General features: G+C 38.8%; 1 protein-coding gene across 3 annotated transcripts in view; it reads right to left on the reverse strand.

The window, feature by feature from the left end:
- Positions 1 to 377: 377 nt before the first annotated feature.
- FAP (fibroblast activation protein alpha) overlaps positions 378 to 13793 on the reverse strand; it is a 71297-nt gene continuing 57881 nt past the window's right edge. Inside the window, exons 21-26 of one of the 3 annotated variants that reach the window (XM_007183178.3) lie at positions 11244 to 11298; positions 4244 to 4343; positions 3106 to 3170; positions 2532 to 2604; positions 2196 to 2269; positions 378 to 778 (exon numbers count right to left, since the gene is read on the reverse strand). In XM_007183178.3, the coding sequence (XP_007183240.3) occupies positions 677 to 778; positions 2196 to 2269; positions 2532 to 2604; positions 3106 to 3170; positions 4244 to 4343; positions 11244 to 11298 (469 nt within the window). In that variant the 3' untranslated portion in view covers positions 378 to 676. Of the gene's footprint in view, positions 779 to 2195; positions 2270 to 2531; positions 2605 to 3105; positions 3171 to 4243; positions 4344 to 4788; positions 4912 to 11243; positions 11299 to 13793 lie in introns of those variants that run through there. The other 2 variants (XR_009009078.1, XM_057551556.1) reach the window with 2 other exon arrangements.

A 13793-nucleotide genomic window follows, 5' to 3' on the forward strand; every position in this document is an offset into this window, starting at 1 on the left:
ACATTTCCAAATTTGCAGCATTTCTTAAAAGGAGCCTGTATCCAAAATTCTGACTTTATCTTTATCAAATGCTTTTGGCAATGTTGAAGAAATCTTCTGGGAGAAATTTAATAAACATTTCTTGGAGGGACAGCACAGAGTGCAAACGTCAGGGTGCCTCTACACAATGCATTGCCAACCTGATTTCTGAACAATGCTTTTGCACACTCTGAACTGTGGTTTCCAGCATTTGGAGTTCTAATTACAAAAACCCAAAACTGCTTCTAGATTCTTCTCCTCCATGACCACCCTAATATTATTCAAGCACTTGCCTAACATAAGCATTTCTTTCTCTGATAGAAACTGGAACCTGAAATTAATGCACACAGAGAAATTCATAGCATTTTAACTTCTGACTTTATTCTTTTTCCCTCAAACGAACAGGTGATAAAACACTGCCTGTGTCCAAAGCGAAAGGTATGGCATCCTTTTCTCTTCTTTCACAGAGTGCCAGAAAATGTAAACAATATTTAGGTTGAACTTCTGAGTCCTCTGAATTTTCTGTCAGCCTTCAGAACAACATTCGTTTGTTTGTTTATACCAACATTTAACAGCATAAAGAGTAAAACAAGCAAACAGTCTGAGGCATTTATAGGAAGTGTTCAGATTGTGATACAGTCTTGTATCTGCATCGTTTTTACTCTGACGAAGAAAAACATTGCTTTAGGAAGTGGGTCATGTGGGTGTATAAGTGCTTCGTAGACAGGCCGGATATGCCATGGTTCTGGTCTGAGTACCACTGAAACACAAAGGGAAGAAACCTATTTTATTCCTGCAGACACGCAATGCAACCAGCTTTGGCTTTTTGTGCTCTCAAGACCTGATAATTTTTCTAATATTATGGCTGGAATTCTACCTAAGAACACTTGCATAAATAAAATAGGTTACAGATAAACATTTAGAACAGGAAGATTTAAAGCCTTTTCATTAACCTTCACTACTGTTTCATATTTTTCAAACTTCTATTTGAGATCTCAGTGGCTGAACTTCCACAGCCGCCAGCATCCTGGGTTCCAGAGCTGGGGTGTTAGGTCAGTTACTTTGCTTCTCTAGAGCTTGGTTTCCTCATTTGAAAAATGAGGGGGTTGGATATGATTTTCTCTAAGGCTCCTTCTAGCTCAAAAATTCCATGAATCTAATTCCTATCTGTGGCAGAAAATTCACAATATATATAACTGTAAACACCCTCCATAGGAGTTAAAAATAGTATCATTAAAAAAAAAAAAAACAGGGAGATAGTATTACAAATTTAAACTTTATTGCTGGACAGTTGCCAGTAAGATTATTGTTTTCACTGAATAAAGGTGGCTAGTGGTTATTGATGTAATGCTATATACTTATGAGTTGAATTTACTTTGGGAGTCACAATTTCAAAAATGGGTGAAAGGGGTAAAAAAAAGATCAGAAAAATCTTGCCTCACCCTCTTTAAATTATTTTAAGAAACCAAATTTCCAAAAGATGGGGGTTTCCTTTTCTAGGTGCTTGGGCAACATAAGTGAGGGAGAATTTATGTTCCCTGAAGAGGGGGAACAGTGGCCACCAGGAATTGTCTCCCTTGCTTTGGCTTTTGCCTTATTTTCCTCTCTGTTTCCATTTCCCATTCTTCATGCATCTGGATCTCACAGCTAGCTCATTTATTCATTTACTCAGTAAACATATGACCTTCTGTGATGGGCCGGTCACATGCCAGGCACTGAGAACACAGAGATGGAAGGATTCTCTAACCGTGGAGCCGCGTGATTTCAGAGAGCCTCTAAGGTCTCATAACATTCTGCGATTGCTTCTTACTAAATAAACAGAATCTTCTAGCCTCTTTGAGCCTCTCAGATTTCACAGGGACTCTACGCACATAGCTACACTTAATACGTAGGACCACAGAACTATTGGATGTTTGAGCTAGAAGATCCTCTAATCTTGTGGATGCCTTTATTTTATATATGACTCAACTGGGATCAGCAGAGGTGACATGGTTTGCCTAGTGTCCTTCAGGGAGTTCATGAAAAATCCAAGAGTTATTTGCTAATGTCCTGTCTACTCTACCTTACAGCCTCCTTGTCAGGTTTTAGTGTTAAAAAAAAAAAAAAAAAAAAAGAAGAGTCCTCCTTTTAGCTTAGGGGTCTAAGGCCATGAACATGAGTAAAACAAAATTATGTACCATTGCCTGGAAATCCACTTGTGCATTAACCAGAGCTTTAGCAATCTGTGCTGAGTTTTGAAAGTGCACATTATCTGCAACAAAGAGAGAGAGTTAAAGTGCTGTTAAATACCAGAAAGCACAGAGTGACAATGTACCGCCTGGAAATGAGCACCAACAATTATCTAGTCATGCAGTTGACATTGTCAGCAGTGAGTAATCACACTCGCTTATGGAAATGTCCCTGACTCTTAGGTATTGACCCTGAGCACAGGCATAGGAGGATGCTTAATGTTTCTTAAACAAAGTGATGCTGGCTCAGTATTTTTATGTGTAAGAGTCTTGCTTAAACCTCACCATCTGCTGTTCCGTGGATGAGAAGATAGTCTACATTTCTGAAATATTCTGCTCTTGCCATCACAGTTGAATTCTGGAAAAGGGGAAAAATTAACATTTTAGTTGCTGCAAGTTCTAATAGAAGACTAGCTAAATCATTGTGCAATGGACTTAGCACCAATACTGAAATTATGTATTGCTTTGGTTGATAAATATTTAAGAGTCAGAGCAACACATTTTCATCGTCATTTGCATTACTTCCATCTGATTCTTAGTTTGAAAAACTGAAAGTTTATGTGTCATATGTTACATATGAGTGAGACCTTAGGCATAAATGATGCCCGCTCAAGCTGTGTAGGAGTAGGGGGTGGGGAGGAGGATGAGGAAAAGGGAAGTTAGGGAAGGAGGATGGGGAAAGAAAAAATAGAATCCAAAAGGAGTCAATTCCTTTTTAGTGAGGTGTTTTGCAGCTGACAAAAGATCATCATACTTGCTTTGGGGACCCAGCAAAACTGTAAACTCTGAATGACTGCTTTACAATTATTTAGCACATTTGAAATAAATTAATGACCTAAATCAAACAGAAAATGCTTACTTTATAATGCTCGAGATTATCATCCTTTGTTGGGAGGCCCATGAATCGCTCTGTGTAGATAGATGCTGTAAAATATATGAGCATATGAGTATGTTGTTTGCATGTGATATGTGTCATTTCATTAACCAACCAGACCCCCCCCCCGAGTTTGATAACTGCTCCCCAATTTCCCAGGTGGAGCTGCCGAGGAAGGTTCTTGCTTCCCTTTACTGTAACGCTCCACCCAAGTCATTCGCTCTGCAAGTTGCCTCAGTAGGGCTGGAGAAGCAATGCAGGAGAAGACTGTGGAAACAGGAGCAGCTAACGATAGAAAGGGCTGCTCTTAAGCTTTTTCACTTCTACCCAAAGTTCTTCAGTGGGGAGAATGTAGAGCTAGGAATGACCTCATTATATTTTAAAAGAAATGACAAATGCAGCCACCTCTAGTACCTTTATTGGTGTCTTAATTAATTTGGGATGGAACTATGTCCCCCAAGTCCTCCTCGAACACACACACACACACACACACACACACACACACACACACACGTTTTTCTCTGAATGGAGATTCCCTACAAGTCACAATTGTCTCATTTCCACCACAACACAGGGAAGAGGATCTGATGAAAGCTAATTTTCATGCATTTATTAGAGTTATTTCCAAATAATCATCCTGCATTGATGTTCATCATAAAAATAGGCACACACGGAAGGTGGACTTCTTGAACAAATTTTTCTTTCTTTGATTTCTAGAGCAACGTAACAGGCAGCTGCAAACTGTGGCGTGGCGGTGATTTGCCTGGTCCCGTCCTGACTTTCCCTAAGATGTGCTTAAAAGCTAGTTCAGCTGCACCTGTGTGTCTGTGAAAACATAGAGTTAACTCTGATTTTCAAGATTTGGTTCATCAGGGGGCACACGGTTTCTGGAAGAGAATAACTTACATTGGGTTTTGGAAGAGTTCTTCCTCATCTTAAAATTGCTGTGATTATTGCAACATGATTATAATGAATCATATAAACAACCTCATTTATAGATTATATTTTTCCCAGTGATGCTGGGGTGAATTTTACTGCATAATTTGTTTTCCTAGCAACCTTAAATATAGAGTAATTATGTGTTAAATGTTTTCGCAGCAACATTTATGAAATATTTCCATACCGTAATATTCCCAGCTGGAGACTGGAGCGACCGCTATTCCACATTTGAAAAGACCACTTCCTGAAGCAAGGGCCAGCGATGAAACATAACCTCCGTAGGACTATAGAGACATTGTTACAAGTCAGTCCCAGATTGACTCTCATAAACTCTCTAAGGTATTTGGAGAGCAATTCTACTCACAATAAGTGCTGATGGGGGCTGGGGAATATGGATAGGGTAGATTAAATGTCTATCTTGCACTCTTGGTAGCAAACTCCACCAGACATGACAACAATGTCAGCTTAGTCAGTTACAAATACTTGGTGTGCTGATCCGAACATGGTGCGGGCAGTTTAAGAGATACTATAATTGCAATTTTTCTGCAAAATTCTTTTTTCCCCCCTCTATGTTTTTCCAACCAGGACCTTGCTATGGCAAAAACAGGATTTTTACTTTAAAAAAATGCACAAAAAAGAAGATCATTCCCCAAAAGTAAAAGCAAGATACTTCCCACAACGTGCAAAAAACTCCTGTGAGGCAGCACTTATGTCTGTATATTTACTCACTTATTTTCATAACAGAACAGCAAGGGAAGGACACAAGAACCTTTTGAGTAGTTTAAGACACGGCCAGAGTTTGTGTATAAGGTAGTGTTCCGTATTCTGTTTTGAGGATTTCTGGCATAGCAGCTGAAAGGAGGAAAAGTCACTGGTGTCTTTAAAAATCTTACATGCCCCCCCTCCCCAACTTAATGGAAAAATAAAGTAATACAAAAGGGGATACAAATTGCAGAGTCTGGAGTAGGTTTAGCACTCATCAATTTTCTTCCCCAGGGAATTGGTAGGTGATTCAGAAATGTGACCCTCATAACAGAAGGAGATGTGTGCCTGTGTCACTTGGAAATTTGAACCTTTTCCTAAAAATGAAGAAATGAACAGAGCGTCACAGTAAAGCTCATCTCTCCCTGGAAGGCAAATTTGGTCTGTATTAACCTGCTGGGAGAGAGATGTTTCCTCTAGGAACATGGATTAAGCAGCGTTCTGGGACATGGACCCTCCTCCCCCCTCCCCGCCACCCCAAGTGTGCGTGCTAGATTAGGAAGTGACTCTCGGTGCTTATTCTTGCCCCAACACAGGAACGTCCTTACAAATCAAAAGAGGACAGTGTGACTCTCTAAGGGTGTGACTTGCTTTTAGGACTTTATTGCCACAAACTTCTGGGAATCATTTGCCCTCCAGTCAGGAGAGATCGTATCATCCCTTGTTACAGAAAAGTCAGTCTTGAGAGAGGGTGAAAGAGAGAGTGGGAGTGAGAGCCCTGCAGAGCAAGGGAGAGACAGGAGACAGAGGTGGTGAAATCAGGCAGCAGGTCAGTGGCCTGGGTCTAGTCTTAATCCGTGAAATACATGGCCTGAGGGAATAAACTAAACCATCTTGCTGAATTCAATTGTTAGAGAAAGAATGCTAACTAACTAGTTTACATACAGTCTTATGTTTCCAACTCTGGGGAAACTTATTGAGGACCCTTGGCTACAAAACACAGACTAAAAGTGGCAGCTCCAATTATACCATGGCCTCCTTTCATTATACTTGGAGGAGAACTAAAATGTGTTTTAATAGAGGAAAAATATATTTTAAAATAGAAGGAACATGTGGGTTTAAAAATCATTTTGATAAGTGCAAATTCTCTATCAGGATCAAACTTTCACTTAAAACATAAAAATAATCTGTTTTGATTAGCAGGTTAGCAACAACTATTACTGAAACAAAAGATTTCTTCTTCCTTCTTAATTTTTGATTTAAATGAAAGTAGAGTAAGCTTGAGTCCTTTAGAAATATGATTACTGTTTATGGTTTTATTGGAAAAATGTGATCACTGCAAATTATAATACTGGGTTCTGCTTCTCCTCTCCTATGCCCCAGAACAGAAAATAGCATGGAGTGACATTCGAAATCAAAGCATTTGCATATAGTAAAAAGGGTTTTGAACACTTCCGTCCAAAATCTTAGGAATTATAAAAATATTAATTTGTATCTATTCAGTGATTAGATAATAGGGCAGTATGTAAATAAAATTGTCATGCTTTCAACATGAATACAAATTGCCTCTAGGAATTTGTAAAAGCAAACTAGTGTAGCAGCAGCACAATAAAAGAAGGTGTACTTGAAATTCTCAGGCAGCTTAGAAAAGCTGTTTCTATTGTAGAAATAAAGAGAAAAAAAAACACCCGAGCTGACTTTTTTCTGCTCTCCCATGGGTGGGGCTCCAAGGCAGAGTGGGTGGCTGCAGAAAGAAAAGAACCCACGGAGCAGATTGGCCATGAGAATTCTAGAATTTTGTCCTTTGCACTTAGATGCCTTGCCATTTTGTTTAAATGAAGGATATCTTTAAAAACATTCTTAGAAGGGCACAGAATTTTGAGGGATTTATGGAATAGTACTCTGATGGGAGCTATAATGCAGATTGGAACATTTCACCTACAGACAATAACAATAACTAGCTAATGTTTGTACGGCCAAGGTCATTGCAACAGTCTTTGTGGTCCCACAGGCTCTGTGTCCTTTCTCTCCCCCCTCCCACCTCCCCTTGCTCACTGGCTCTCTTGACGTTCTTTGAACTCTCCAAGCATGATCTAGCCCCAGGACTTCTGCAAATGCTGCCACCCTCTGCCTGGAATTCTCTATCCCCAGAAATTGGCATGGCTCACTCCCTCCCATTTGAAGTCTTAACTCAAAAAAAAAAAAAAAAGCCTCACCTGTCCTTCTAATCTAAAATTGCTCCAATCCTGTATGATGCTCCTTGCTCCTTTCTTGCTTGGTTTTGCTTTTCTCCATTGCACTGATCATCGTTTAACATCCTATATATGTTATTTATTTATCTTTCTTATTGCCTTTCTCCCCAGCCATTCCCAACTCAATAAAGGTAGAGATTTTTGTCTGTCTGGTTAATGAATGTCTCCCTAGCACTGACAATACAATCTGAAACACAGTGGGAATAGAATAAATATTTGTTTAATATATGACTTTCCTATTAACTCATCTCTCACACTGACTTGATGAGGAAATTATTGTTGCATTTCGTGATGAGGAAACTGAGGCTCAGGATAAATTTAGAGTAAGCGGTGGAGCTGGGACTCAACTGCAGGATGCCTGCCGACAAGCCACTTCCTCTATATCCTTACATTAGGGCAACCTCTTTGGGAAGTTTTAAGTTCAGAGTCTAATATAGTTTCATTAGAGGTGCATTTGTCCTACTTTTACATCGTTGATCACACATAGCGATTCAAATTGCTTATAATTAGTCACTGGAAGAGAAGGGAGCTAAGATTAAATCACGAACTAATGCTTATTCAACACCACCTGGCTAGGTCTATATTAACAAAGCAAAGCCCATAAATGAGGTTGTTATTCTAATAATTTAGGCAAAACCCCTGCTGCTCTTCAATTGTCAGAATAATTGCTTCAATTTTTCTTCATATAAATTAAGGTTGTTTAACCTCAGCACTATTGACTTTTTGGGCTGGATAATTCTTTTTTGTTGGGTGCTGTCCTGTGCATTGTGGGATATGTAACAGCATCTCTGGCCTCTACCCACTAGACGCTAGTAGCATTCCCCTAGTTCTGACAACCAACGACGTCTCCAGACATTGCCAAATGTCCCCTAAGGGGCAAAATTGCCCAGGTCAGAACCCCTGTCATAACAGACACTTCCTAGGCATAGTGCTGTGTGCATAGTAGACGGCTAAGAGGAAGCTAAAAAACAGACTACTGGACTTTAATTTGTGTGCCAGAAAAATGAAAGTGTAAGATAAAAAGATAAAAATGCCTTCTCTCCCCTTCTTAATCTGGATAATGGAGGGAAATGTAAGATTTGCAACTCATTGACCAATTGACCAAAGAAAAAAAATTGCGTGGCTAGCTTTAGAGTATTTCTCAGACCACTAAGATATCTAATACTTCATAGAAACAGGTACTTATGGAACACAGTGATAGCTAAACAAACCCACATGGTCATTCTCAACGTCTTTCTCTTTCCCTTCTCCAATTTCCCATAGGTCTCTGCTTATTATACTATAAAAGAGCACTCAGAGCTATGACCTATTCCTGCCCCCTTCTTCACTGCCTAAATTCAGGCCCTTGGTATTTGTTGCCATTATCACTGCTTTCTTAGCCCTTTGGACCACTCGCACTCCCAATATCAGGCTACTCTTCATTCTGCAGCCAAGAGTATCTTTCTAAGGCTCCAATTCCACTCCCTATTGACTTCAAGACCACCACTAAAAGAGGTACCCATGGAGTCAAATACTTTTTCGTAATACTGTATTAAACAAAGTTTAACAGGATTCTTTACTATAGGGGCTATATACACTATTATATAGACTTCAAAGTTTACCAAATTATTAGACCAGAGAACATTTCCCCCAAATTTCCTGATACTAACATGACACATTTCGGGGAACATTGACTTACAGGATTAAATTCAGTTTAAACAGCATCATAGATATGTGAGATGGCCAATATTGCGCTAAACATTTGAGAAACAAAGTTGAAGAAAGACAAAGTCCATTCCTTGATTCTTGTGAGAGCAAACAATGCACAAACAAGATAGAGCATGGCAGTTCCTATAAAAGTAGTATAAAGAGCTATTGGAGCACAAAAAGTCATATCTGAGTTGGGTCTTAAAGAACAAGTAGGAATTTTGTGTTTTGGAGAGAGGAAGACATGGGGAATGGGAGAAGAGGACAGGCATTGCAGGTGTAGGAAACAGGACTGATCAACACATGGGAAAAAGGAAGCACAGATATAAGACAAATTATTCATAAAGTGTGGGGAGAAGTGGAAGGAGAGAGACTGGAAAAGTAGGTTGCAACCAGATTGCCAAGGGCCTTGCATGCAAGGAAATGTGTTTGGGCACTAGGCTGAGATCAACATGTAGCCCTAGAAAATATGTAAGCAAAAAGGCAACATGGTAAGAATCGTGTTTTGGAACAACAACTTCATTAGCAACATTGGAGTGTGTGAGACCAAAGCAAGGAGGCTAGTTAAGAAGCAACTGGAATAGTTAAACCTGTACCACCCAACCTATGGTCCACGTAAGTGGACCCTCAGACTCCACCCTGGAGTACTGGTCGGGGGTGGGTGTTGCCTGGAAACTGTTTTAACACGTTCTCCAGGTGATGCTTATGCAAGCTAAAGTTTGAGAAGCTCTGATTTAGGTTACATATAAAGAAACTTGAACTAAAGCAATGTCAGTGGGGATGATGAGAATAGACTCAAATGTTTGAAGGCAGAATTGATAGAATTTACTAATCAACAGAGTATTGGAGTCAGGGAGCAGGGGAAGCTGAAAATAGCTCTGAACTTACTAATTTGGGTGACTAGGTGTGTGGTGAGGTCCTTATTGAAGATGAAGACTTGTTTTAAAGTAGACTATAATACATTTAACTTGGGCAAGTTAAGCTTGAGGCCTCTGTAAGACACTTGGGAAATAGGATCAGTAGCCATTTGAAACGTGGAGCTCAGAAGAGAGAGGAGGGGGCTGGTGGCAGGCATCATCATCTTTGAAACCACGTGGGTTTCCCCAAGGAAGTGAAGAACAACAAGAATCAAGACCAGACCCAGAAAAACACTGACATTTAAGGAATGGAGTGTAATGATTACAGAAACATAGAAAAATAAGAAGAGAAACATGTCACAGAGACATGGATAAAGCTCACTCTCCTTCACATGATGAGTGGGTTTCTTAAATCATCCCACACGCATGGTTCTCTACCAAACCACTTATACCTAGAATGTTCTAGAAGTGAAGTTAAAAGGTGGCTTTCGGTTATTTCAAAGCCTGAAGTAAAAGCAAAGTGAAGTTCTAAGAGAAATGTTAATATTATATGTAAGTGTTCAGTTCGAAATGTGAATCTTTCAAGGGTTTACTTTAGGAAATTTCATAAAAATGGATGGTAAGAAAGGTCTTCTCTGAAATATTTCACTATAAAAAGATTTCATTTATTTCCACCCATTTGAATTCCATTCTGTTTAGATACTTAACATTTGATAGTTTTAAGAAGGACCAAATGGCTTGAAGTAACAACTTTCCACAAATTCATAACAGTTCTTCATCTGGTCACTGAGCTGAGAGATGAGTGGAATCCTGCAGATTCCCTTCAATATTGGGTTTCATTCCCTCCATCTTGTGCAGGCCGCGCTCAGAGAAAACAGCCAAGAAAAACAACCCAAGCACAAATGGCTGCAAATTGACTTGCAAATGTACAAATTCAGACCAAAAAGTGAAACAGGAAATCTTCTTTGAAGGGTAATTATCATAATTTATAATGGGCAAATCTAAACTCTTTCCCATATTTCTCTAAACTTTCCAGTGACTTCATTGCCCGTGACTGATAAATGTTGCCACTTCCTTTTAATGTGTGTTTAAAAAACCTGTGCAGCTCTTCAAACGTGGGAAATTATCTCCATGATCTATAACTAGTAATAAATAATTATTTCTCTCCAGTTAGCAAAAATTAACATTAGGTCTGGTAAAAGAATTTGATTACAAGAAAAAAAAAAAAAAGAATCAAAACAGCCAAGATATAACTAGGATAGGCTAGGTCCTAGGAAATTTATATTGTGAAAGTTTCTATAATTTCAAACTTTATCTTAGCTTTTCATGAAAATGAAGTGATGACATATAAAAGAAAAGAAATATATTAACCCTAAAATAACAAAGGAAATTAAAGTTCTGATGAATACGGCTCAGTTCAGTATACTCTAATACCAGAAATTAAGTGAAAATGTGTCGATTACGAGTTAATTTGCTATACAGGTAAGAAACTAAATGATTGAAAAAAAAGGAACAAACACTTAAAGCCACCACTTTGAAGCCCAGATTATCCAAATTGACTGTTTCCATTGACAGATTAAATTATGTTGCAACATTAACATTTCATGAGAAACCTTATAAGCGAACACTTTAGAGAATGATGATTGCTGAACCAAATAACAGGCATAAAACATATAAAACAACTCACCCAGCCCCATATGGCTATTCTTTTTTCATCAATGAAACCCATTTCTATGAATTTTCTAAAGTAAAAGAAACAAATTTTTAGAATTTTAAGTGCGTACACATGACATTTACTTCATTACACACGCATAGTTAATCCAAAGATTTAATAGAAACGCTACATTTTCTTTGTTTAAACACTTGCATAATAAGGCTGCATTTACAAATAGTTAAAAGAATATTATCATGCTTACTGCAAGGGATAAAAGGATCCTTTAGACTCTCTGGTACATCTATTGAGTAATACGTTCAGGGCTGTAAGGCCTCCTACCCTAACTGTGCTGGTGATTTCCTTGGGACTCAGGTTAAGAGACAGGCTCATATTCAGCAAATGAGAATAGACTGAAAGGGGAAAATGTTTTTTAATGCAGTGAACAAGCAAATGGTTAACTCAGGTTCTAACACTAGAGCCACATGTTTTTGAGTTTACTATTAAATGCACTTAAGATATTTTAAAGAAAAAAAAAGAGACACTGGCTCATAGTAACAAATTTCCAAATCTCCAGCTTTTGGGAAAAAGGATTTCATTATTGCTGTTTTAAAATTTATTAATTTCTTATGATTCTGTTTGCTTAGATGTTAATGTAAAAGAATTTCAACCTAAAATGGGACTGAAGAATATAAATGAAAAATTGCACACATGTGCCCTCAGGACTGAGAGGCTGATTTCCATATATGCCTGATTTCCAGGAAACTGGTAATTTTGAAATTTTCTTAAATGATAGGGAGTTGGTCAGGGGTTGCCTCATATCAACCTTGGGAAGTTTTGCTTATGGTTTCCAGAGGCGTGAACAAGAAATGACCCAAGTTGGGTTGGTTTCTCAAAATATGCTGACTTGAGCTTTGTTTGTAGGACAGGACTGCTTTTGTCTGCCCAGGGAGTAGTCAAAGCTGGTCTCTGTTTGTTTTGATTTTAATGGACTCTCACTGAACTCTCCCCTCTTTCATTCCCTCCATATAAACACAGCCTTCCCCAAACCCTCAATGGATGGGCCTATAGCTTGCTACAGTTTGTGAGTCCAGAATTTCAATTCCTCTGCTATTCCTGAATGAACTCATTTTTTGACAATTTTGAGCTTGCCTTGTTTTAACCTTTTATGTAGGTTGACATGCATTATAATCACTGTCTCATTTTTGGTCACATCCATCCATGGAAAAATATCCATCCCTCTCCCATTTCACACTTAGGTACCCTCAGTTCATCATGGTTTGGACAATTGTATGCATCTTTCAGGATATGGACATTATTCATTCAATTTCCCTCACAGAAGAGCCTCCATTTAAGAATGAGTTTGAAAATAAATCTATCCTTAGGAGCAAGGGACCACGCTGAAGGACAACCTTCAAAAAGTCCTGGGAAGCCCTCAGAAATCTAACTACATCATTGGTACAAAAAAAGAGTGTTTTAGGCTAACTTATTCCACGCTTCCTTGATGGCTGGTGTTCTAGAGCAATTGTGATTTATTTGGGGAACGTTTTAATAAAAACTCAAGAAACTCTTAGAGAAGCAGAAGCAGTGGAAGAAAACAGCAAAGTGGATGAGCCATTATAGAGGCCTGGATGGGACAGTGAAGGAAAAGAGGGGAAGAGACAAAAGTGACACTCATGACCCCAGAAAAATACTATTTTTTTGGTTGCCTTAAGTGACGTTAATGCCCTTTCTCATTCTTCTCTGGAACTAGGACCGAGTGATTTGCATTAGTTAAATAATGGAATTTCTTAAAGGGATTTCACAGCAACCATTTTGCTCGTTGCATGGATTCAAAATGCATGTTTCTGATGCATAGAGGAGTTGGGCAGATGCCCGGCACAAACAGATGGGAAGAAGCCCCGTCAGTCACAGCTTACTCGACACTGATTCTGAGGGACACTGAAGAGTCTACAGGGGAGAAACGCAGTAGCAAACGGAAAGTTGCTACCTGTGTTGATGCTTGGTCACAGTAAAGTAGAGAAAACGGTCAGCAAATTGTGGCATTTCGGCAATTCTCCCACAAACTTCAAAAGCCAAGTGAAAGAAAAGAAGGTTCACTTTCTTTGTCAAAAAAATAATCTTGCTGCTAGTGCTTGAAGCCAGTTCTGAGCCATAAAATCAATCGTGATTTTATGATCTCCCAGAAGCTAGCAATCATATTGCCTTGCATCTGGGGTAAAAGCAAATAACAGGTGATACATAGGAACAGGAAATTCTTAACAGCTCCCTTCCTAGGTTTATTCCGAAAGGATGACATTTACAGGAAATGATAGTGCAATAGTTAACATGGAAATGAAACATTAACACTTACTGTGGAAGGACTAGGTTAAAGGTTAGCTAGATAATCTGAGACTAACAAGCCTCTATAAAATTTACCTCCAAATTCTGAAGACCTTCCAGGAGGGTTATCAGAGATACTGTTGACAATGTGGTTAAATCAACAAAATGTTAATAGCAAGTGAAAAAGCATTTTTTCTAATTTTGGAGGCTGGACTGGACTTTACAACTTTTCTCTCATAAAAATGCCCTAAATCTAAGGTCAGT

The sequence above is a fragment of the Balaenoptera acutorostrata genome, chromosome 8 (genome assembly GCF_949987535.1).
Source record: "Balaenoptera acutorostrata chromosome 8, mBalAcu1.1, whole genome shotgun sequence".
NCBI classification, from domain to species: domain Eukaryota; kingdom Metazoa; phylum Chordata; class Mammalia; order Artiodactyla; family Balaenopteridae; genus Balaenoptera; species Balaenoptera acutorostrata.